The following is a 25,421-nucleotide window of genomic DNA, read 5'->3' on the forward strand; positions in this document are numbered from 1 at the left end:
CAATGATTTGAGTTCAAAGTAAAGAAAACTGAAGTAAAACATGTAGTAGATTTTGTGGGGTTCTGTGTGTGTGTGCATGTGTGCGTTTTTAAGGGTATAATTGCTTAACCAGACATTCCTGTTTCGCTGACTGGAATATAAATAAAACCAGAACACAATCCAGAAAAGCTTGCTTTACCACAAACAGATCAAATCTGTACTGGGCTACGAGGAACACAGAACAAGAATCTCTTCCTAATACATGTTCTACTTTAGATAATAAAGTGTATTACTGTATTGTCTTCTCGTGAAATTTTGCTCTAACAACATCTCCACTTTTAGGAAATGCCATATTCCCTTATCTGATTTATTGCTTCTCTGGGAGATTCTGTTCTGTGGAGTTAGAATTATTAAAAAATAACAATAACAAAAAACAAGCAACCTTGTTTGCTGGAAATAAAAAGTGAAAAAAAAAAAAAACCTCATTTCTTTAGTTTATTAGTAAATAACTGCAAAAAGGGCAAGGGGCAGATAAGTGCTATGCGAATAAAAGATTTTTAATTATACATCAATTCTATCATTCCCTCAACAATACATTTCATAATTTAAAAGGTTTACAGTGAATGTGTGGGTCATTAACTTGGAATGTTCTAAAAACCATCCAGTAGTAAAGATAATTACACAGCCAGTAATATTCCAGCTGAATGAAACGCTCTTAATGGAAACCAACACTTGTCATGTATTTAAATTAGTTTTAAAATTAAATTAGATTTCCAGCTAGCTAGAAAATCTTTTTAAAAAGTCAGTAATTCAAATGGAAACTTTATATTAATTTAAAAAGTAATGCCATCAATTTGGATCTAGTTCATCCTTATTGTTAACAAGCACTGAGGCAGAAAAATGAGTCATCAGCTAAAAGTCTGAACAATCCCAAAATGGGTGATTGAACTGTAAATAACTAAGATATATATTTTCTAAGCAAACCTAAACACATATTTTATAAAGCATACATATTCCCCTTAGTTCAGTTTCTACTTCTGCACTGTCTTGTAAACAGAAAAGACTTAAATTACATGTAACATATCAAACCTTTACACTCTAAAGTATTGCATCTATATACAAAATGATACATTTATTATATATTATCTTACCAACTCATTAAAGCTGATGTCCCATAGTGCTTTATCAATACTTTCTATTTAGATTTAATTGCATTACTTGAAAGTAAGGAATCTACCCACTTTCAAACAATTTTCTGTGTATACTTTTCAATGATTTTGATTGTCCTCCAATTTAGAAATCACTGACACTCTGTTGAATGATATTAAGTATGGATGACTTCTACAAGATGTCAACAACTTAAGAAACCTTTACTAGCACCAAAAACTTGGGATGAGTATCTGTGACGATACACACCCCAAACCTCCAAGGATTTCTCTAATACAGTGATGAAGAGTTAAAACAGGCAAGGGCAAACCTACCAGACTTACTAAACATGAAAGAACAATTTGACTTTCAGGGAGACACAACATCGAACTGAAAGCACAAAGAATGGAGTTAAGGTAGGCAGTTATGTGCAAGGCACACAATCTGGATCCCACATTTGGCAAATGAGGTATGTATCAAAGATTTACTTCATCAATTCATTACCTACGACTTTACGCTACAGAGAAAATTGGACAAATATTCAAAGATGTATGTTTAATATGATAACCATATTTGATAAAATATTAATAATAATGAAATAGGAAATAACCTAAATGTTCTTTAATTAAAAACTGATACAGTATTTTACACAAATAATCGAATATTACATATATGTAAGTTTTCATTGACATAGAATGAGCTCCATAATATACTGCTGAGGGGAAAAAGCAGATTAAAAATAACATGAATATTATAGTTACAGGCATGGAGAGAGACAGCTGCAAAAATTATCACCAAAAGCAAATGGAGGTTTCCTCTGGGTGGTTGGGGAGGAAAGTAATTTTTACTTTCTTCCTTAGAATTACTAATATTGCTTAAATATTCTAAATAAATATACATTATCTTTGTAATCAGAAAAAAATTCTCTTCATGTTGGAAAAAGAAAGCACATTTATTTTTTAACACCATAATTCTTTTTGGGAGTAATTACTCTATGGAAATAATTAGAAAAATTCATGAAGCTATAGATTCAAAGATTTTATCACAGCAGTGTTTATTATCATAAAATACTGGCAATAATCTAAATGATCAATAGTGTATTTGTTAAATAAGTTATAAAGTAACTATATAATGACATACTACAAGGTCATTAATATTAAGATAAGCATACAGTCATCACTGTAAGTTCAGTGACCTCGGGAATGTTACATACCCTCTAGGTGTCAGTTTCCTCATCTGTAAAATGGGTATAAAAAGAGCCCTTACCTTACAGTGCTTTACCTAGCATATCAGCTTTATCTTATTGTGATACAAGATGAAAAATTTGATGTTTTTGAGCTGTCTTGATAACATAGGCCGCTGCTGCAAAAATTACCTTGCTATCTGCTTCTAAAAATTTCAAGATGAACATTCAATTTGGCCATCAATCAAGTTCAGAAAATGTGAATATAAGACCACAAGGGCAATAAATACCAAAGTTGAAAATAGGACATTTCTGCAACTATTAACCTAATTTTTAAAAATTCCTATACTGGCTGGGCTCAGTGGCACACACCTGTAGTCCCAGCCACTTGGGAGGCTGAGGCAGCAGGCTCGTTTAGGCCCAAGCACTGGAGGCCAGCCTGGGCAAGAGAGAACCTGTTTATTTTTAAAAACAATAAACTGCCTATATACAATCACAAAATAAGCTTGTTTATTCATCTATACATGTGCAAAAAATAGTGCTAGAAAATAAAACCAGGGCTACCTAGACGCCTTTGGCACTGGGACAGTCCCTATTAAGAAGTTGCCCAGATTACGATGACTGATAGAATTGGTATCCCTACTTAATTGAACAACAGAACAATTTACGTATACATACTAGTTTGCTTCATCAGTTTTACTATCATTGTACAAACATTTACTTTGTTGCTTTAAGTAACTGAAACCAACCTGCCATGGTCTTTCCCAATCCAGCGGAATAGGAAGTGCTCCAAGCCATGCTCCTACAAAACTAGAAATTGTAGTCATCTGGAGACTATTCTCCCATATGGATGAAACTCTGTGAAGCACAAATTGGTACATCATTGATGGTACATACATTAGCTGCTAAAGAATCCAACAAGCACTAGCACACATTATCAGTATACACATATTTTCTGTAATTTAAAATGAAAATCTCAAACTGACATATAAATATTTATGATGAACTATTAATAGTTAATTGGTAAGAAGATATAAATGTTTTCCATCGTAAAGGTAATATACAGATGTAGTAGGAGTCAAACCATGCTAAAGAGCATTTGTAGAAACAGCTAAGTCCTCCACCCCTATCAACTCCTGGTTCCTTTCCCCACAGGCAACTGTTATTACCAAATTATTACATATTATTCCAGAAATATTTTATACATGCACAAATACACACATACTTTTGTTTTGAAGGATATATGTATATTTGCATAATTACACATGTACATATGTATATTTCTTCAAAACAAAACTCAGATGCATCATGTTATAAACCGAATTTTGCTTGTTTTTCCTTGGTAACAGTTATAATAGTATTCCATTGTATGGATGGTGCATCATTTATTCAACCAGTCTTTCTTTTTTTTTTGAGATGGAATCTCTGTTGCCCAGGCTGGAGTGTAATGGAGTGATCTCAGCTCACTGCAACCTCCGCCTCCTGGGTTCAAGCAATTCTCCTGCCTCAGACTCCTGAGTAGCTGGGATTACAGGTGTGCACCACCACGCCCGGCTAATTTTTGTATTTTTGGTAGAGATGGGGATTCATTATGTTGGCCAGGCTGGTCTCGAACTCCTAACTTCGTGATCCGCCCACCTCAGCCTCCCAAAGTGTTGGGATTACAGGCATGAGCCACTGCACCCAGCCTCAGCTAGTCTTTCTTACATCACATTTCATTTATACAAACCAATTCAATTTACTTGGCAAGAAACAGGCAGAGAACAAGAACAAAATATTTCAAAAGATCTGGTGATTTTGCCTACCATTCCTATATACTAAGTGCACATCGGAGAGTGTAAAGGTGGAAAGACTTAATTCTGCCATTCTCTTAGTAGGTGTTAGTTTCAGCCTGGCCCTCATAGTGTGAACTATGTATACATAGTGTGAACTGTAACCAGACAGTTCTGGTTACAGTCAGGTAAAAGCCCACTGCAATGCAATAAGTAGGGTCCAAATATTCAGTTGTTTAAATTGCAAGGTGAAGCTACTGTGAAGTTAATGAAAAGTAGCCTCTTCTAGATAGTATGGGGGAAAACATTTGTTTTGTTAGATGATTTATTTAATTAGAAACAGGCCAATTATTACACGCAAAACGTACACTGAATTTTAAAAGTCGCAAATGATAACAAGTCAGTTCACAAACCAATCCCTCTATCATCCATCCATCTCATACTCCCCAACTACATAAGATAAGAACCCTAGCTTGTTTCCATTGAAGCAGGGCTAAGAACAGGCTGGAGCCAATCACATATATCCAGATTTGTACTATTTTTAGGGCTTTATTGTTCTTTTTTATTTCATATAACACCTGTAAGTCAGCTTTTTCAACTAGCATTCAATAGAACAGAGATCTGTTCCAATGTTGGAAGGAAAAACTGGCCAAGTTCAATGTAAAGAGAACTGTACTGTTCAAGCAATTTAAAGGATTTTCAAAGGCAATTTTTGACTACATGTGGCTGACAATGTTGACTAAGCTCCAACTTAACACACACCTCCTCTATACTGTAATACATACAGTGGAGACACAAGGTGTGGTAGAGGTTAAGAGCAGAGATTACTTTCTGTTGGGAAGAATTCACTTTTTCTATTTTATGGAACAGGAGGAAGTTAAGCTGGATTGGAAAGAATAGGTAGCATTAGGTCTTAAACTGGAAGACAGGAGAAAGAGCTGCACTGCAGACAAAAGAACATAAATCAGATTGCTAGAGGCCAAGAGAAGTACGAGAAATAAGGCTGGAAAAGTAGGGCAGAGTTAGGATTTTTTGTTTGTTTTTTTTGTTGTTGTTTTTTTGAGACGGAGTTTCGCTCTTGTTGCCCTGGCTGGAGTGCAATGGAGCGATCTCGGCTCACCGCAACCTCCACCTCCCGGGTTCAAGCCATTCTCCTGCCTCAGACTCCTGAGTAGCTGGGATTACAGGTGTGCATCACCACGCCTGGCTAATTTTTGTAGTTTTAGTAAAGACGGGGTTTCATCCATGTTGTAGCATGTATCAATATTTCAGTCCTTTTTATGGCTCAATCATATTCCTTTCTATTGATATTCCACATTTTCTCTATTCAACAGCTGATGGATATTTGGGTTGCTTCTGCTTTTTGGTTATTATGAATAATGTTGCTATGAACATTTATGCACAAGTTTCTGTGTGAGCATATGTTTTCATCTCTCTTGGGATTACACTTAGGAGTGGAATTGTTGGGTCATATGGAAACTCTACGTTTAATCACTTGAGGAACTACCAGACTCTTCCAAAGTGGCTGAACCATTTTATATTCCTACCAGCAGTGTTTGAGGATTCCAGTTTTTGCACACCCTCCATCATGACACTTGTCATTATCTTTTATTACAGTCATCGTAATTGGTGTGAAATTGTATCATGGTGATAGATTTAGGGTTAGGATTTTAGAAAATTCTTAAATGTCAAACTAAGGAACCATGAAGGTTTTTAATCAAGACAACTATATGATCAGAGATAATTCAGTAAGATTTATGTGGCTGGGCGCAGTGGTTCACGCCTGTAATCCCAGCACTTTGGGAGGCTGACGCAGGCAGATCACAAGGTCAGGAGTTCGAGACCAGCCTGGCCAACATGGTGAAACCCCATCTCTACTAAAAATGCAAAAAATTAGCTGGGCACGGTGGCAAGCACCTGTAATCCCAGCTACTCAGGAGGCTGAGACCAGAGAATCGCTTGAACCTGGGAGGCGAAGGTTGCCGTGAGCCAAAACCGCGCCATTATACTCCAGCCTGGCGACAGAGTGAGACCCTGTCTCAAAAAAAAAAAAAAAAAAAAGATTTGTGTATGTATCTTTCTAACCTCTAAGCTCTAAGTTCCTTGGGCTAAGAGGCAAGATCCATGCCTTCACATTTTTCATGGTTCCAGCACACTTGTGGCCATCTTATGTTCATTAAAATAAAAAGTATGATCATCCGAGAGGTTGCCCTCTATTTTGCTGTAGCCAAGTGTTTATGATCCTACATATAATAAATGTAGAAAAAAGGGAACCAAGACCTATTGTTAAAAATAGAAAAACTCTGTGCCCTGTCTTTTTAAAGTAAAAATTATTATTTATCAAAATAATATATGTGACATCTTTAAAGTAAAGGAGTACAATTAAACTAATATTAAAATAGTAGTCTCCTCTTCCATCCCTCCCCACTCCTGATGTCTGCTCCAAGGCAGATTTTTTTTTTTTTTTTTTTTTTGAGACGGAGTTTCACTCTTGTTTCCCAGGCTGGAGTGCAATGGCGCAATCTCAGCCCACCGCAACCTCCGCCTCCCAGGTTCAAGCAATTCTCCTGCCTCAGCCTCCCGAGTAGCTGGGATTACAGGCATGCACCACCACGCCCGGCTAATTTTGTGTTTTTAGTAGAGACAGGGTTTCTCCATGTTGAGGCTGGTCTCGAACTCCTGACCTCAGGTGATCCGCCTGCCTCAGCCTCCCAAAGTGCTGGGATTACAGGCGTGAGCCACCGCGCCCAGCCTCGAGGCAGATTTTTTCAACCTTTTTGCTTTCTTCTATTTACCTCAAATGAAAAACAACAACAACAACAAAAAAAACCCACATACATTAAGTATAGATTTTTCAAGATTAACTTACTTTCTGCCTTCCTCTATGGGAGAAGAGGATTCAGCACCTTTTACCTACAAGCTGCCTACCTCCACATACACATTTCTCCCTGACTCATGTCCCTTCTACAATGGTAACATCTCCTCCTTTCAACCGAATCAATAGGAATGTTCTACACTATGATGATTATAAAACTGCTAATCACAGTGAACCACACAGTAAACCACAATCATACATTTCTTTTCTCACAGTAAATATAATCTTTAATTGTCCATGGATGTTAAGAACTGCCTCTTTTTCACCCCTCAGTTTGCTTATGTACCTGTTATTAAATAATCTTCAAATATTCCAAAGAAGCTAAGTAGCACCTCCAAATGCTTGATCTCTTCTCCCTGCTCCTTCCATCTTTTTGGAGCCACCTAGGACTGCTGCACAACTGCTGTGTTTGCGAATTTCCCTTTGCCTCTCTTAGTTCTTTTGGATCTGCTCTTTCCTAAATTCCAAGACTTCCTCCATCTATGTTCCTTTTTCTTTTCTTTTCTTTTTAAGCACCTCCTTCAATAGATTCCTGAGAAAGGAATTTTCTTTTTCAGCACCTCCTTCCATAGATTCCTGAGAAAGGGTACATGGAAAATAGATTCTTAGAGATGTCTGAAGTCTGAAAATGAATTTACTGTAATTTTTGGGAATCATTCTGCCTCGGGATTTGTGGGGGGAGGGTTGTTATTTTTTGGTTTGTTTTTTGAGATGGAGTCTCACTCTGTTGTCCAGGCTGGAGTGCAGTGGTGCGATCTTGGCTTACTGCAACATCCGCCCCCTAGGCTCAAGTGATTCTCCCGCCTCAGCCTGCGGAGTAGCTGGGATTACAGGCGCCCACCACCATGCCCAGCTAATTTTTGTATTTTTAGTAGAGACAGGGTTTCACCTTGTTGGCCAGGCTGGTCTCGAACTCCTGACCTCAAGTGATCCGCCCACCTTGGCCTCCCAAAGTGCTGAAATTATAGGCGTGAGCCACAGCGCCTGGCCCTGCCTCAGAATTTGGAAGGCATTGCTCCACTGTTTTCTGATTCCCACTTGAGAAGTTCAGAGCCATTCTGGTTTCTCATCCTCTGTAGGTATCATGTTTCTCTCATTCTCCAGAAACTTTTATAATAATCAATCTTTTTATTCCTGGTTATCAAAAATTTCCCGAAAATGTGTTTTAAAGTGTTTTTTCATCCACTGTGCTGAAAATATATGGGCCTTCTTAATCTAAAAGCTCAGGTCTTCTGGTTCTTAAAATTGTCTTCTATTTAAAGACCTTGTTTATCAGATCACTTAAGAATTTTTTCCTTACTCTTTTGCTAGGAATATTATTATTTTGAACTAATTTCTGCTTTTCTTGTCTTTTAACTCATTTTGCAATCTTTGCCTTTTTGTTTGACGTGGGAATCTTTTCAACTTTTGTCTCTACTTCTGCTGAGTTTAATAGTGTGTTTATTTCCCAAAAGTTTTCTTGTTCTCTGAATATTCATTTTGACTGCCTCCTGTTCACCTTTTATGGTAAAGTTAAAAAAAAGTAAATTTTTAAGTTATCTTCTGTCTTTGTATATGCCTCTATTTCCCCTGAGTTTCTTTTTCGTTGTTTTCATTTCTGGATTTTATGTGAGGAGTCCTCAAATATCTGGTGATTCTTTACTTCTCATTCTACTTAAAACATGATGTATCAAATGTCTAGACTAGGCAAATCTACAGAGATAGGAAATATATTAGTGTAAGCTTGTCTAACCCATGGGCCACATGGCAGCCCAGGACGGCTTTGAATGTGGCCCAACACAAATTCATAAACATTCTTAAAACATTATGAGATTTTTTTTAAAATAATTTATTTATTTATTAGCTCATCAGTTATATCGTGAGTGTTAATGTATTGCATGTGTGGCTCAAGACAATTCTTATCCTTCCAACGTGGCCCAGAGAAGCCAAAAGACTGGACACTCCTGTAGTGGTTGCCTGGACCATGGAGAGAGGAGTGGGAATAGGGGAAGACTGCTAATAGTCATAGTTTCTTTTTAATGTGGTGAAATGTCCCAAAATTAGATTGTGGCAATGGCTGTACTGTGCCTATACTAAAAACCACTGAATTATACACTTTATGAGTGAATTCTGTGGTATGCAGTTATATTTCAATAACACTATTTTTAAACAACAGCAACAACAAAGTGAAACATTAAATAGTTGACTGGATGTTTACAATGCATAAGTAAGATAATTCAAGCAGGGGGATGCACAGAACTAGGGACTGGGTAGGAACCCTGACTTTCCCTTAGAGAATCCCAAAATGTCAATATCTGTAAGTTTTTCTTTTGTACCATTTTTCCTCGAAAGAAATATTTCAATATTCTGCCTAGATGGTATATAAATGTTTCAATATTCTGCCTAGGTATAAGCCTAGCTCCCAGTACTTTGGGCCAACCGGGGAAAGGGGCTAGCTGTAAGGTGGGGACTCATGGTGTGAGATGTAGGATTTCATTTAAAACTTATTCCTTGAAGAGGTTGTACCAAACAGGCTCAGTATCTGGGGACAGCCAGAATAGTTGGGGATATGACGGGTACAATTATATTTTCTTCACTGCTCCTCCCTGCACTGTTTAACTTCCATTGCTTGTATTAGTTTTTATTTATATTGTTCTGCAACTCTAATTCAGTTATTTTCTTGATATAGTGAGTCCTTTTAATGTACAAATTGGAGAATCCCCTCATTTGTGGAAACTGTCTTCTATCATATCTTTGAATCATTTTTTATTGGGTAATTTAGAGACACTAACTAGTCTTACATTTGCATCTCTTTTGTTTCTCCTCTATATTTATCACATCTTCTCTAAATGCTTTATTCTTCCCAATCCCCCCGACCCCTCATTCATTTTGATTAGCTCAAACCTTTCTTCCATGTTAAAACCCGACTTTCTAATTTGTCTGTTTCTTGATATTTCTAACTTATGACCTGTAATAGTGACCTTTGCATTCTCAATTTATTTCACTAATTCTGCAATCTTCTTCTCCACGTCATTTTGTTTCATGATCTCCTCTTTGCTCTTAATTTATTCAATTCATATCCTTAGCACTATTTTTCACGATAAACTGCGTGGAGGCTTTTTTGTTTGTTTTTGCTTCTAGGATAGCATTTTCTTTCAGGCCAGATTTTTCATCTTCTGCATGCCCTTTTTCCTTCTTCTATAGTGCATTTTTAGGGTTGTCATGCCGTTTCTTTTCTCTTGCTCACACTTCACATGGGCACACTTCCTATCTTAACTAGCCCCAATTTTCCCTGTGTTGAAGCTGCCTTTTGAGGACTGGATGTTATTTTCTACTGAGTTTTCTGTAACATGAGTCAGGAAAGAGAATGGAGGCAGGGAGGCTGGGTAAGATAAATGTTCTCTCTGTGATTCAGTTAGTAATATTCCACTGAAATTTAGTAAGTGGTGGTTCTATATATCAGACTTAAAAATTCATGGCCAAGGCTTATGCCTCCTCTTAGAAATCAGATGAAGCTACTATAGTGCACAGTCTGCCCCCTTGGCAGACCCCTGTAGGTAGCAGCCCTGGTAGATTGATAAGAGGTAAAGAGCCCTGATGGGGAGTCAGGGAAACCTACACTCTATTGGTAGGAATATGTATGCGGGTATACACATATTCTTCAAATTAGAACTTTAGTTTGACAGTGTCTGTCAACTTCCTTTGATCTAGGAAAGTTACTCCAGTAATCTAGTCTACAAAAACCTTTGCACAAGAATACAAAGTTATATGGTACAAAGATATACCTAACAACATTATTTATAATCATGCAAATTTGATAATAAACCTTAATAGGAAATTAGTTAAATAAATCATGGTACATGGAATACTTGTAATGATGATTAATTGCTCAACATTCATCTCAACCCTGATGATTAGACTAATTAATTAAATACTGATAATCCCATTCTGTCTCCCAATGATTAGGAAAACTCAAGGAAGAGAAGCTGCTGCCATCCCACTACCAACCTGAGGATAATAACAAGGAGAATCAGTAAGAAGCACAGCCATACCATAACTATCTGTATCTAGAACCATCCAATCTCCATTATGTGACATAATCAGTTTCCTTATTATTCAAACCAGTATAAGCTGAAGTTTTATGTTACTTACAGAGGTATACTAGCTAAGAATACTATGCAAGAAGAGGTAGATTACATACACACACAGATGAGGATGTTCATAATACATTAGTGGGAAAAAAGTTATAAAGCCATGACTAGTTTAACTATTTTGTTTTAAAATTTTATATATAGATATATAATACAAAATTCGAAGAACATATAAAATCTGCTAGCAGTTGTTCATTGCTTCTATGATAGCATTACTAGGATCTTTAACTTTCTATATTTTTCTATTTGAATTTTTACTACAAACATATATATATATTATTTTGTAATAAATAAGATAAAAAGAATAAAATAGGTAAATTCCTTTCTATTAACTAATTTCTAGCATCACTGACATTGATGTACTCTCATTTTATAAGTTTCCATAATAAAGCTATTTGAATTCTACGGTTATTGGCTAACTTTTTCAAAGTTAAGGAATATATGCACAGTCAATAGGGCTCAGAATAAATAAATGGCCCCCCTGTGAATGAACTTAAAAAGTGACTAAAGCAATGTTACAGACCAATCTTCATGACACTGTGCTCCAAGTACTTGTCCAAAATATTTGACTCCACTGGAATTCATTACATCAAATATTAATTGAAGTAAACAGGCCATTTTGAGTGCCTACTACATGCCAGACACTGTATCAGGCACCTGGGGGTAGTTCATAGTAAACACTCATGGTTTAAATATGCTGTCATCAGAATAGTGTTTGTTTAAATAGATTTAATTTTTTGAACTGCTAGTCTCTTCAACTAAAAAAGAGACACTATACAACTCCTCCTAGTGGCTAAAGGTATTTTATAAAATTCTAATATAAATGTTTTCCTTCCCCACTGAATATTAAAACAAATGCCTCTTGGCCACTAAATTTTTTGCCCACATTTATACTAAATTACCTAATTTTTATGTGAATAAATCTTTGGTCACTCACTATATTTTCACTCTTAGTGTCCACAGTGGTTGCTTCAATATAAAATCTATTTCAATACAAAGATGACAAAAAGAGGCCTGTTGTCTTTGTCTACACAAACAGGTGTTATTGAATGCTTTCACCTTGGCAAGATCACCACTCTTGGCAAGATTTTTGTTTAGTACTATTCAGGAATCTATTTAGTTCACCAAAAGTGATCAGATTCTAACTTAAACATTCAAATAACAGCATAAAAGAACTGATAAGTCAAAAAGCAAGTTTCAATGAACTATACAGGTGTATAGTAGTCAGATTATTACTGTCCTTTATAAGAAAGTCTGCAAATGAAAAAAAATAATTTTAATGCCAATGCAATAACTGAATTAAATTGGTACAAACTGAGTATATTATTTAATAAGTATACCAATAAGAAGTTGGCAGAATATTTTAAGAAACCAAATGACTTTTCTACTTCCAAGTTTCTTTATAATAGCATTCTTTTGTTTTGTTTTCCCGGGGTAACTTAACATTTACTGTAAGGAGAAATCCTGTTAAAATAGTGTTTTTTAGTTATGTATAAAATCCCAATAATATCAGAATTGATCCTTAACTCGTAGGATGTAGTTCCTACACAGTTCACAAGCTCAAAGCTTTGGTGTTCTCTGTCTTCACATGATTATCATCTGTTCAACATAAGTTTTCTATAGACATGCAAATAAATACATTAAAAACTAGTATATAAAGTTATTTCACTTAAAAATATTATAAAACATTTATATTGATTCAACACTAATTGAGATGTCATGCCAACTCAAAATTAGCCTGTTCACACTGAACATCTGAATTATTCATATTTCAGTAATACTAAAAGGGCTGTCTTTAAGTTAAAAAAAATACACACAAAACTCTACTGTGTTTTACATATTAAAACACAGGATGAATGATAAAAATATTTAAAGCTCTAAAATCTTCAGTTGATACTTCAAGGTATTTTTTTTTTTTTTTTTTTTTTTTTTGAGACGGAGTCTCGCTCTGTCGCCCAGGCTGGAGTGCAGTGGCCAGATCTCAGCTCACTGCAAGCTCCGCCTCCCGGGTTCCCGCCATTCTCCTGCCTCAGCCTCCCGAGTAGCTGGGACCACAGGCGCCGCCACCTCGCCCGGCTAATTTTTTGTGTTTTTAGTAGAGACGGGGTTTCGCCGTGTTAGCCAGGATGGTCTCGATCTCCTGACCTTGTGATCCGCCCGTCTCGGCCTCCCAAAGTGCTGGGATTACAGGCTTGAGCCACCGCGCCCGGCCGATACTTCAAGGTATTTTAAATACTTTTTATTAATTAGAACTACAGCATAAGAACTTCAAGCTGAAATTTTAATTTGTGTTCTAAATTATTATTAAGTAGGAAAAAGCATGTATTAGTCATATATTTTGTACAACCTCCTTAAATAATTAAATACAGTTCTTTGAAATTAAAGTTGTGACTCAGGAAGTCCTAGCTAGAGCAATCAGATGAGAGAAAAAAAATAAAGGGCATCCAAATTGGAAAGGAAGAAGTCAAATTATCGTTGTTTGCAGATGATATAATCGTATATTTGGAAAAACCTAAAAACTACCAAGAACTATTAGAACTGATAAACAAATTGAGTAAAGTTGCAGGATACAAAGCCAACATACAAAAATCAGTAGCATTTCTGTATGCCAACAACAAATAATCTGAAAAAGAAATAAAAAAGTAGTCCCATTTAAAACAGCTACAAATAAAATTAAATATCTATGAATTAACTTCACCAAAGAAGTGAAAGATATCTACAATGAAAACTATAAAACACTGATGAAAGAAATTGAAGGGGACACAAAAAAATAGAAAAATATTTTGTGTTCATGAATTGGAAGAATCAATATTGTTAAAATGTCCATACTACCCAAAGCAATCCACAGATTGCAATCCCTATCAAAATACCAATAATAATCTTCACATAAATAGAAGAAACAATCCTAAAACTTATATGGAACCACAAAGACCCAGAATAGCCAAAGCTATCCTGAGCAAAAAGAACAAAACTGCAGGAATCACATTACTTGACTCAAATTATACTACAGAGCTATTGTAACCAAAACAGCATAGTACTGGCATAAAAACAGACACACAGACCAAGAGAACAAATAGAGAACCCAGAAGTAAAACCATACATCTACAGTGAGCTCATTTCATCAGAGATGCCAAGAACATACAATGGGGAAAAAGCAGTCTCTTCCGTAAGTGGTGGCAGAAAAACTGGATATCCATATGCAGAAGAATGAAACTAGACCCCTAACTCTTGCCATATACAAAAATCAAACCAAGATGGATTAAAGACTTAAATTTAAGACCACAAACTATGAAACTACTAAAAGAAAACACTGGGGAAACTTTCCAGGACACTGGATTGGGCTAAGATTTCTTGAATAACACCCCATAAGCACAGGCAAACAAAGCAAAAATGGACAAATGGAATCACATCAAGTTAAAAAGCTTCTGCACAGCAAGAGAAACAATCAAGAAAGTGAAGAGACAACCCACAAAATGGAAGAAAATATTTCCAATCTATCTATCTAATAAAGGGTTAATAACCAGACTATATAGGGAGCTCAAACAACTCTACCTGGGAAAAAAAAAAAAATCTAATAATCCAATTTTAAAAATGGGCAAAATATCTGAATAGACATTTCTCAAAAAAAGACATACAAGTGGTAAACAGGTATATGAAAAGGTGTTCAATATCACTGGTCATCAGAGAAATGCAAATCAATACCACAATGAGGTGTCATCTCACCCCAGTTAAAATGGCTTTGATCCAAAAGGCAGGCAATAACAAATGCTGTCGAGGATGTGGAGAAAGGGAACTCTCATATACTGTTGGTGGGAATGTAAATTAGTACAGCCATTATGGAGATCAGTTCTCAAAAAAACAAAAACAGATCTACCATATGATCCAGCAATCACATTGCTAGGTATATACCCAAAAGAAACGAAATCAGTATATTGAAGAGATAGCTGGACTCCCATGTTTATCGCATCACTAATCACAATGGCCAACATTTGGAAGCAACCTAAGTGTCCATCAACAGACTAATGGATTTTTTAAAATGTGGTACATACATGCAGTACTACTTGGCTATTAAAAATAATGAGATCCTGCCATTTGCAACAATGTGGACAGAACTGGAGGTCATTATGCTAAATTAAATAAGCCAGGCACAGAAAGGCAAACTTTGCATGTCTCACTTATTTGTGGCAGCTAAAAATTAAAACAATTGAACTCCTGGAGATAGAGAGTAGAAGGATGGTTGTTACCACAGGCTGGAAAGGGTTGTAGTGGGGATGGAGGATGCAGAGAATGTGATTAATGGGCACAGAAAAAGTTAGAATGAATAAGATCTAGTATTTGATAGCAAAGCAGGGTGACTATAGTCAATAATAATTTAACTGTACATTTAAAAATAAGAGTATAATTGGATTGCTTGTACAACCATATATACAAAAGATAATGCTTGATGTGAATACCTTGATGTGATTATTATGCATTGTGTGTCTGTATCAAAATAGCTCATATACTCCAGAAATGTACATATCTACTATGTACACACAAAAAATAAAAATTAAAAAATAAAGTTGTGATTTAATATAAATAATGCTAACTATATATTGGAGCAATTTCAGTATAACTAGTAATTTTTTGTGAATATTTCATATTATCACTGCAAAACTATCAGATCTTTAAATTTTTAAATATTTTTGCTTAAAAGTGAACATTTAAGAAGGCAAACTCTAATGTTCAACAAGTCAATCTATCCAATTATTTCCTAGCTTATTCAAAATTTGACATCCTTTCCACAGTAAAATTTGGAAGTATAATAAAAGTACTAAGAAGAAAGTGAACTAACTCTAGTGTATGGTGGAAACATAAAGACTTAGATTCTTCTTTTATGTCAAAGTTCAAATTAACTTCACATTATATTAAATGAGAAACCAGCCCTCCTCCATAGTTATCTACGCACTGCGCTCCTTGGTCTGTCACCTAAACGAGGAAGATATACTGAGACAAACTGCAGTAAGGATTGAAAATATGATATATAAAATGTTCCCTGACATTTTAAAATCCATTCAACAAAGATTTCTTGAGCACCTACTATTTGATTTCATTCATTTCACTCAGTTCTGATATAGCCCTGCGAAGTACATATTAGTTTTATTCTAATCATATTACATATAAGGATATGTGAAGTTAAGTAGCTTGTCTAAGATCACTTGGCCACTAAGTAGTAAAAACAGGGCAAGAACCTGTTTTCTGATCCTCAATTACTGGAGTCATCTAACTTCTATACCATCTAATGATCTAGATTCCAATCCCAGCTCTACTACTTCCTGGCTACAGAACTTGGGCAAATCACTTAACCTGTCAGCTTTCTAGGTTCTTCAACTAGAAAATGGTGAAAGTGAGTATCTCACTAGATTGCTCTGAGAAATGCTATAACAAAAATGCTTTAAAAGTTATTAAAATACTTTTGCATTACTATTTCATGTCATGTGCTATGTGATATTATATAAAATGTTTTATATTACAAATTGATAATTTTTAGCCATAGTCCTCTGGCGACTAGGTTGTTCTCCAGTACATTGGAGATTTTAGGACAACTTTTGCAGTCTACTGAAGTTTAGGTGACGTGAGAGAAATCTAGCAACTTCCTGATATAGGCCTACTTTCCATAAGCAAGAAGTTAAGTACTGGCAAAATCTAACTCATTATAACTTTTATTTTGACTAGGTAGAACATTAATGTGGTTCAAATTTCAAAAGATAGCAAAGGATATTCAGTGGAAAGTCTCCTTACTTTGTCCTCTAGCTTCTCAGATCTCCTCGCAAAAGACAACCTGTTTTATCAGTTTCTCATGTGTCCTTCCAGAAATATACGTGTATCTATGCCCTCTGACAACTTTTGACATAAATGGTAGCATCCTGTACACATTTCTTCACCTTGATTTTTTCCACTAATATATCAGTAAATAAAGAGTTTTGTTTTGGGTTTTTTTCCTGTTTTTATGTGTTTAGTTTTTACAAATGCATAGTACTTCACAGGGTGGGTTAAATTTATCCTAACCCTATCCCTTACTAAAGGATATTTAGGTAATTTTCAATGCTGAAATGAGTAATCTTATATATTTAACATTTTGTAAGTGTGCAAGTATATCTACTGGATAAAGTCCAAAAAGTAGAATTGCTGGGTCGAAGAAGTGTACTTGTAATTTTTACAGATACTACCAAACTGCACTTTATAGAGTTTGAACACTGGAGCTTGCTTCTCAAACCCTTAACACTACCATGTGACCCAGCAATCCCACTCCTAGGCATACCCAAGAGAAATAAACACATATGTCCATAAAAAACCTATACACAAATGTTTGATGCAGCTTATTCACAACAGCCCAAATGTGGAAAGAACCTAGATGTCCATCAACTGATAAATGGGTAAACAAAATTTGATATATATCCATACAATGGAATATTATTCAGCCACAAAAAGGAACGAAGTACTGAAGCATGCTACAACATGGATAAACCTTGAAAACATTATGCTAAGTAAAAGAAGGCAGTCACAAAAGATCACATATTATAAGACCCAATTTGTAACAAATTTCCAGGATAGGCAAATCTATAGAGATAGTAAGTAGATTAGTGGTTGCAAAAAACCACTGAATTGTATATTTTAAATAGGTGATGTGTACGGTATGTGAATTATATCTCAATACTGTTTTAAAAAATACCCACCTCCCAGCTACCTCAGTTTACTACGTGTCATGAGCCACACACACCCACATCTGGTGTTAATTTTCCCTCAGATTTCCAACAACCATCTCACCACTTCGCAATAACTCACAATAGGCAACCCTTCTCATGTCTATTTCCAGAAGCAAACCTTTCCCAAGGAAATCTTTTCCAAGGAAAAGTGCCATGTTTATTGTAATATTTGGGTGCAGGCACACCTTGTAGATACTGCAGATTTGGTTCCAGACCACCAGAATAAAGCAAATTATACAATAAAGTGAGTCATATGAATTTTCTGGTTTCCCAGTGTATATAAAAGTTATATTTCTACTATATCATTGTCTATTAAGTGGGCAATAGCATTATATTTTTTAAATGCACGTAATTTAAAAATACTTTATTACTAAACAATGTTAATAATTATCTGAGCCTTCAGCAAGTTGTAATCTTTTTGCTGGTGGAAGGTGTGGTCTTCATGTTGATGGCTGCTGACTGATTAGGGTGATGGTTGGGGAGGCTGTGGAGATTTCTTTTTTTTTTTTTTAAGACTGAGTCTTGCTCTATTGCCCAGGCAGGAGTGCAGTGGCGCAATCTTAGCTCACTGCAACCTCTGCCTCCTGGGTTCAAGCAGTTCTTGTGCCTCAGCCTCCCAAGTAGCTGGGATTACAGGCGCCTACCAGCACGCTCAGCTAATTTTTCTTCTATTTTTAGTAGAGACAGAGTTTCACCATGTTGGCCAGGCTGGTCTCAAACTCCTGACCTCAAGTGATCTGCCTGCCTCAGCCTCCCAAAGTGCTGGGATTATAGGCATGAGCCACCGCGCCCAGCCAGCAATTTCTTAAAATGAAATTTTAACCATGAAGTTGGTCGCATCAATTGACTCTTCCTTCCAGAAAAGATTTATCTGTAGCATGCCATGCTGTTTGATAGCATTTTACCCACAGTAGACCTTCTTTCAAAATTGGAGTCAACCCTCTCAAACCCTGCCATTGTTTTATTAACTAAGTTTATGCAATATCATAAATCCTTTTTTTGTCATTTCAATATTCATGGCATCTTCACTAGTAGATTCCATCTCAGGAGACCATTTTCTTTCTCATCCAGAAGTAATTCCTCATCTGTTCAAGTTTTATCATAATGTTGCAGCAATTCAGTCACATCTTCAGGATACTGTTCTAATTCTAGTTCTCTGGCTATTTCCACCACATCTGTGGTGGTTTCCTCCACTGAAGTCCTGAACCTCTCAACATCATTCATGAGGAATAGAATCAGCTTCTCGTCAATGTTGATATTTTTATCTCCTCCCATGAATCACAAATGTCCTCAATGGCATCCATCTAGAATGGTGAATCCTTTCCAGAAGGTTTTCAATTTACTTTTCCCAAATCCATCAGAGGAATCATTATCTATGGCAGCTATAGCCTTACAAAATGTGTTTCTTAAGTAATAAGACTTGAAAATCAAAATTACTCCTTGATTCATGGGTTACAGAATGGATCTTGTGTTGTAGGCATGAAAAACACATTAATATTCTTGTACATCTCCAACAGAGCTCTTGGGTGACTAGGTACATTGTCAATGAGCAGCAATATTTTGAAAGTGTGTGTGTGTGTATATATATATATTTATATTTATATATATACATTTTTTCCCCTGAGCAGTAGGTCTCAAAAGTGAGCGTAAAATATTCAGTAAACCATGTTATAAACAGATGTGTTGTCATCCAGACTTTGTTGTTCCATTGACAGTATACAGGCAAAGTAGATTTAGCATAATTCTTAAGGGCCCTAGGATTTGCAAAACGGTAAATTAGCACTGACTTCAACTTAAAGTCTCTAGCTGCACCGGCCCCTAACAAGACAGTCAGCCTGTCAAGCATTGAAGGTGGCCACTGACTTCTCCTCTCTAACTTTAAAAGTCCTAGATGGCATCTTCTTTCAAGAGAAGGCTGTTTAGTCTACATTGAAAATCTGTTATTTAGCCACCTTCACCAATGAGCTTGGCTAGATCTTCTGGATAACTTGCTCCAGTTTCTACATCAGCACTTGTTGCTTTACCTTGCACTTTTATGTGATGGCGATGGCTTCCTTCCTTAATTAAGCCTCATGAATCAACCACTGCTAGTTTCAAACTTTTCTTCTGTAACTTTCTCACCTCTCTCAGGCTTCACAGAATTGAAGAGAGTTAGAGCCTTATTCTGGATTAGGATTTGGCTTAGAATGTTGTACCTGGTTTGACCTTCTGTCCAGACCATAAAACTTTCTCCCCATCAGCAATAAGGCTGTTCCACTTCCTTGTCACTCACGTGTTCACTAGAGTAGACTTTAAATTTCCTTTAAGAACTTTTCCTTTGCATTCACAACTTGGCTATTTGGCACAAGGGACTTCACTTTTAGTCTATGTCAGTTCTTGACAACCTAACTTTTTCATTAAGCTTAATCACTTCTAGCTTTTGATTTAAAGTGAGAGACATGTAAACTTTTTCCTTTCACTTGAACACTTGAGAGGCCATAGTAGGGTTACTAACTGGCCTAAATTTGATATTTTTGTATCTCAGGGAACAGGGAGGGGAGAGACAGGGAGGGTGAGAGAGAGAAAGAGAGAGAGAGAGAGAGAGAGAGAACGTCGGTAGGTGAAGCAGTCAGAATACATACAACAATTATTAAGATCGCCATCTTATATGGGCATGAGCCATGGTCCCGCAAAACAATTACAAAAAGTAACAGCAAAGATCACAGATCACCATAAAAGATATAGTAACAATGAAAAAGCTTGAAATATTGTGTGAGTTTCCAATGAAGAGAACAACTACTGTTGGAAAAATGGCGCTAATACATTTGCTTGATGCAGGGTTGCCACAAACCTTCCATTTATAAAAAACAGTATTCGAGCAACATCTGAGAAGTCCAATAAAGTGAGGGACAATAAAATCAGGTATGCCTGTATTTCGTAACCATTTTACATGTGTAAAACTGTGCCACCATTTTTATTAAGGTCCCATCTTCTCTTTACATGTCGCTGATGAATTGTTTTAGTGTTATGCCCTAACCCCATCTTTCCATAAGCTCTGTGGTTTTTATTGCCCATTTTGTGCAGTGTAGTGATTTTTAGGAACACATAGGCCACATTACAGCAGAACTAACTGTAAAATCACATGACAGTATCTCCCCAGATACACTCATTATTAGACATAGATTTGAAAACTGGAGAAATCACTAATCCAAAGTAATAAGATTTCAATCCAATTTCACTATTTAAAAATTTCAAACTAAAAGGTTAAAAGCAATTAATACCATTTGGGATATTATGGTAATAATGTAGAAAATGCTTTCAGTTGTTACACTTCTGTTTTCTAGAGACTTTATGAATATTAGAAGACGGTTCCAAGGGAAAACAAACAGTACTAATTCCTTTTTTTTTTTTTTTTGAGACAGAGTCTCACTATGTTGCCCAGGCTGGGTGCAGTGGTACGATCTCGGCTCGCTGCAACCCCTCCACCTCCTGGGTTCAAGGAATTCTCCTGCCTCAGCTTCCCAAGCAGCTGGGACTACAGGCGCCCACCACCACACCCAGCTAATTTTAGTATTTTTAGTAAAGATGGGGTTTCACCATGTTGGCCAGGCTGGCCTTGAACTCCTGACCTCAGGTGATCCATCCACCTTGGCCTCCCAAGGTGCTGAGATTACAGGCGTGAGCTACCACACCTGTCCCAAACAGTACTGATTTCAAAGGGAGTAAGTCGGTAATTTATGAAGCCAAGCTATTCAGCATGCATCTTTTGCTCTCATTGGGCTGTAACCTTTCAAATCACACAAAAATACCCTGTTAATCTCAGTTTCAATGCTTTTATCCATTCTCCTTGCACGAGGTGGCTTTCTCTTTCTTCTTGGTCTCACCAAATCATATACTCTTGACTTAAGTCCATCATAGATCATTCCCATCTCCCCCTCCATTCTTTACTGATGCTCTGTCCCTCTGAGTTCCTACAACACTTATTGCTGGATTTCCACATTTGTAATCTTATGTTATTTGTTCATTTTTGCCCCTTGAACAGATAAGCTCCTTAGCAAAAGAATCCTCCTAATAAGGCTGGGTGCGGTGGCTCACACCTGTAATCCCAGCACTTTGGGAGGCAAGGCGGCGGATCATGAGGTCAAGATCAAGACCATCCTGGCCAACGTGGTGAAACCCCATCTCTACTAAAAATACAAAAATTAGCTGGACGTGGTAGCGTGCGCCTGTAGTCCCAGCTACTTGGGAGGCTGAGGCAGGAGAATCACTTGAACCTGGGAGGTAGAGGTTGCAGTGAACCAAAATCACGCCACTGCACTCCAGCCTGGGGACAGAGCGAGGTTCCATCTCAAAAAAAAAAAAAAAAAAGAATCACCCTAATACTTCAGAATCCACACAGCCTAGCATAACACAGAGCACAGAGTCAGTGCTTAAGAAGTTTTTGCTGCTGGGTGATAAATAGGACAGAATCAAATAACCTTCTGGCTTTATTAGCTAGATCTCCACTATCTCTGGTGCATATCAGTTCAATGACTTTCAAGAAGCTAAAATTTTAACTTAGTCATGGTGAAAATATATACGGCCACCAAGGAAATGAAATCCCATAAAACTTGCGCTCTGGTATCTTATCACGAAAAAGGCTAAGCAAGAAATCATCATTGTTACACAACACATTTTTAGATTGTGGACCCCATTTCTACCTTAAAAAATGTATGTAAGCAATTTTATTTACAGCAGTTTTATCACAGTGCCAAATGATCCCAGAACTACGGTTTTAAAGCTTTCTTTTAATATTTCTTCTTCTTCTTCTTTTTTTTAAACAAACAAAAAGCTAGGTGGAATCCTACCATATAGAAAAAAGCAGAGCTGATCTTGCTAATGTGGAGGGAGGGGCTTATAGTTCTGCCTGCCCTGTCCCCAGTCCCCAATTGCAGTGACCCCTTAAGGCATCTCTGAGCACCATCAGCAATGAGAAGCACTCACAATAATCAGCAAACCGCCATGAATAGAAAAATACTTCATTACTTTTTTTAAAATTTCAGTATCATTATAATATAAAATTAAAACTTACCCATTTCTACTGAAAACCCTTAGCCATGCTTTGAGGTTTGGTCCTAACAAACACAAGCAAGGCACAGTAGTAAAAGTAGACAAAATAACTGCAAATAAAAATGTTTCCAATGCCAACCTGGAAAAAAAAAAGATGAATTTTTAAAAAAGTGTTAAAGGTACACATACACATACATAATCATTATTATATAAATAAAATATAAAATATCTTCCTCTGCTTTACTTTGAAAGGTAACATAAGTGCCACCAAAATGATGACTATAAATAATTTTACTACCAACATGCAGCTTTAAAAAAAAAATCTAGCAAATATTTCACTTTAATGATAGATTTCAGAAGTGTTAAAGACCCTAGGATCCATGCTGAGACTTTCATTGCAAAAACAAACAAAAAACAGAATCCATTTCTAGATAGTTAGCTTTCTCCTCAATAGTCTCTGGAACTTTCTCTACAACTAATGGTTCAATGTTAACATCTATTGGAACCACCTGGAGAGCTGGATAAACTAAAGATTGGCGGGGGCTCTACCCCTAGAGTTCCTGACTGAAGCTTGAGTATCTGTATTTTGATAAAATGCTGATGCTGCTGGTTTGAAAACCACATGTTGAGAACCACTGTGCCAGACACATTCATTCTACTTTAAAATGGATTAGACAGGAATCACCATTTCCCATTACAAAGGTCTTGTTCTCTCCCATCTAGAAAAGAATAACCTGGCCGGGCGCGGTGGCTCAAGCCTGTAATCCCAGCACTTTGGGAGGCCGAGGCGGGTGGATCACGAGGTCAGGAGATCGAGACTATCCTGGTTAACATGGTGAAACCCCGTCTCTACTAAAAATACAAAAAACTAGCCGGGCGTGGTGGCGGGCGCCTGTAGTCTCAGCTACTTGGGAGGCTGAGGCGGGAGAATGGCGTGAACCCGGGAGGCGGAGCTTGCAGTGAGGAGATTACGCCACTGCACTCCAGCCTGGGAGACACAGTGAGACTCCGTCTCAAAAAAAAAAAAAAAAAAAAAAAAAAAGAAAAGAATAACCTGTCGGTTTAGTGTGTGTACGTAAAACTATGTATAAATATATATATATATATATAAAAAAAGTATACTTAGCAACACATATGTATGTGTGTGTATATGTATATGTATCTCATCACTTATTTCACATAAGTGATCATTAATCACTGCTAAACTGAAGTTTCTCAAATTATGATAAACATTTTGTAAGAAACATTCATGAATTTAGTTTTTAAGAATTTGAAATTTGTCAGTTCAGAAAAAGTGTTAAATTTTATCTTTAAACTATAAACACCACCACCAGTATATTTTGTATACACTTAATATACAAAAATATTGAGTATTTGAATACAGGAATCTATTGACTTTTGTTAAGAAAAACTCCATTCAAGTACTTTAGAATCACATTTATAAGAACTGATATGCTAAGTGTAACTAACTTACACATATAATCATAGTAAGTTCTCTCAGAGGTTCTAAGGGCCAAATATTTATTGGTATAGTATAGTTTCTCTACTCTCCCTTCTGCCAACATGTAATTGGATAATAGAAGGCTAAGTAACAAGAGTATTTAATAAATTAAGTTATTCTGCTGCTTTTTAAAAAAGAATAACACTGCTAATGATGTTGGTGCCCTTACTTGATATATTAATGATGCACATCATGGTTTTTCTAGTTGCTAAGAATGAGCACAGTTTGGTAAATGAATGTTTTAAAATATAAATTTAGGGTAAAAGTTTCAAACTTACTCTATTAGTGGTGCTCCATACAGAACAAAAATTACATGAAAGGAGAAACAAGACATAAGAAAGTAGACACAGCATTTCAAAAATCTGGTTACCTAAAAGAGAAATGAATAACCTGAAGACTCAAGATAATGCCTAAAGGACAATAAATTCTTCCATTTTATCTACAAACACAACTTGTTCCCATAATATGTAAAACAGTTCAAATGTTCTTGGGTATACTCAAATGAGATCACATGTCCTGTACCCAGTCACATACACAGCCCTCGATACAGACTAAAAAAGCCTAAAAGGCAAATATCAAACCCCACCCATATTCCACCCATCCGACCTACATGAGTCTAAAAGAGGTTCTGCTTCCATGATAACATACAGAGCTATGTCATTAATCAGTATTTATTAAATATTGATTGATATCAGAGCTAGTATACAAAAAATACAGTATTATGTGATGACAGAGGAAATATCTGCAGAAAATAACAATTTTTTTCATTTTAAAACAAAATTCCTGGGAAAATTGCACTAAAAAACCAAAATACTAAATAATTCTTGAAATCACACTCATATTACACGACCCATATGAAAAAAGACCTGAACATCTACAAAGAAACATGAGACCTTCTTGATTTGGAGCTTAAGAATATATAAACATAACACATACATTCAGCTTTTCCAGTCATAGGCAGTAAATGACCTAACAGACCTTACAACACAGTAGAAAATAATGTTAAGTATGGACATTATTAGTAATAGCCAAGTGAATATCTACTGCAGTGAATATTCTGG

At 36.3% G+C, this 25,421-nt stretch overlaps 1 protein-coding gene across 2 annotated transcripts in view; it reads right to left on the bottom strand.

Annotated features, from left to right (window-relative positions):
- PIGF (phosphatidylinositol glycan anchor biosynthesis class F) overlaps positions 1 to 25,421 on the bottom strand; it is a 36,758-nt gene that overhangs the window by 8,621 nt on the left and 2,716 nt on the right. For both annotated transcript variants that reach the window (XM_003908600.4, XM_009184144.4), the window contains exons 3-5: positions 24,639 to 24,730; positions 22,882 to 22,998; positions 3,058 to 3,166 (exon numbers count right to left, since the gene is read on the bottom strand). In XM_003908600.4, the coding sequence (XP_003908649.1) occupies positions 3,058 to 3,166; positions 22,882 to 22,998; positions 24,639 to 24,730 (318 nt within the window). The remainder of the gene's footprint in view (positions 1 to 3,057; positions 3,167 to 22,881; positions 22,999 to 24,638; positions 24,731 to 25,421) is intronic.

This window comes from Papio anubis, chromosome 14 (assembly GCF_008728515.1).
Source record: "Papio anubis isolate 15944 chromosome 14, Panubis1.0, whole genome shotgun sequence".
In the NCBI taxonomy this organism is placed as follows: domain Eukaryota; kingdom Metazoa; phylum Chordata; class Mammalia; order Primates; family Cercopithecidae; genus Papio; species Papio anubis.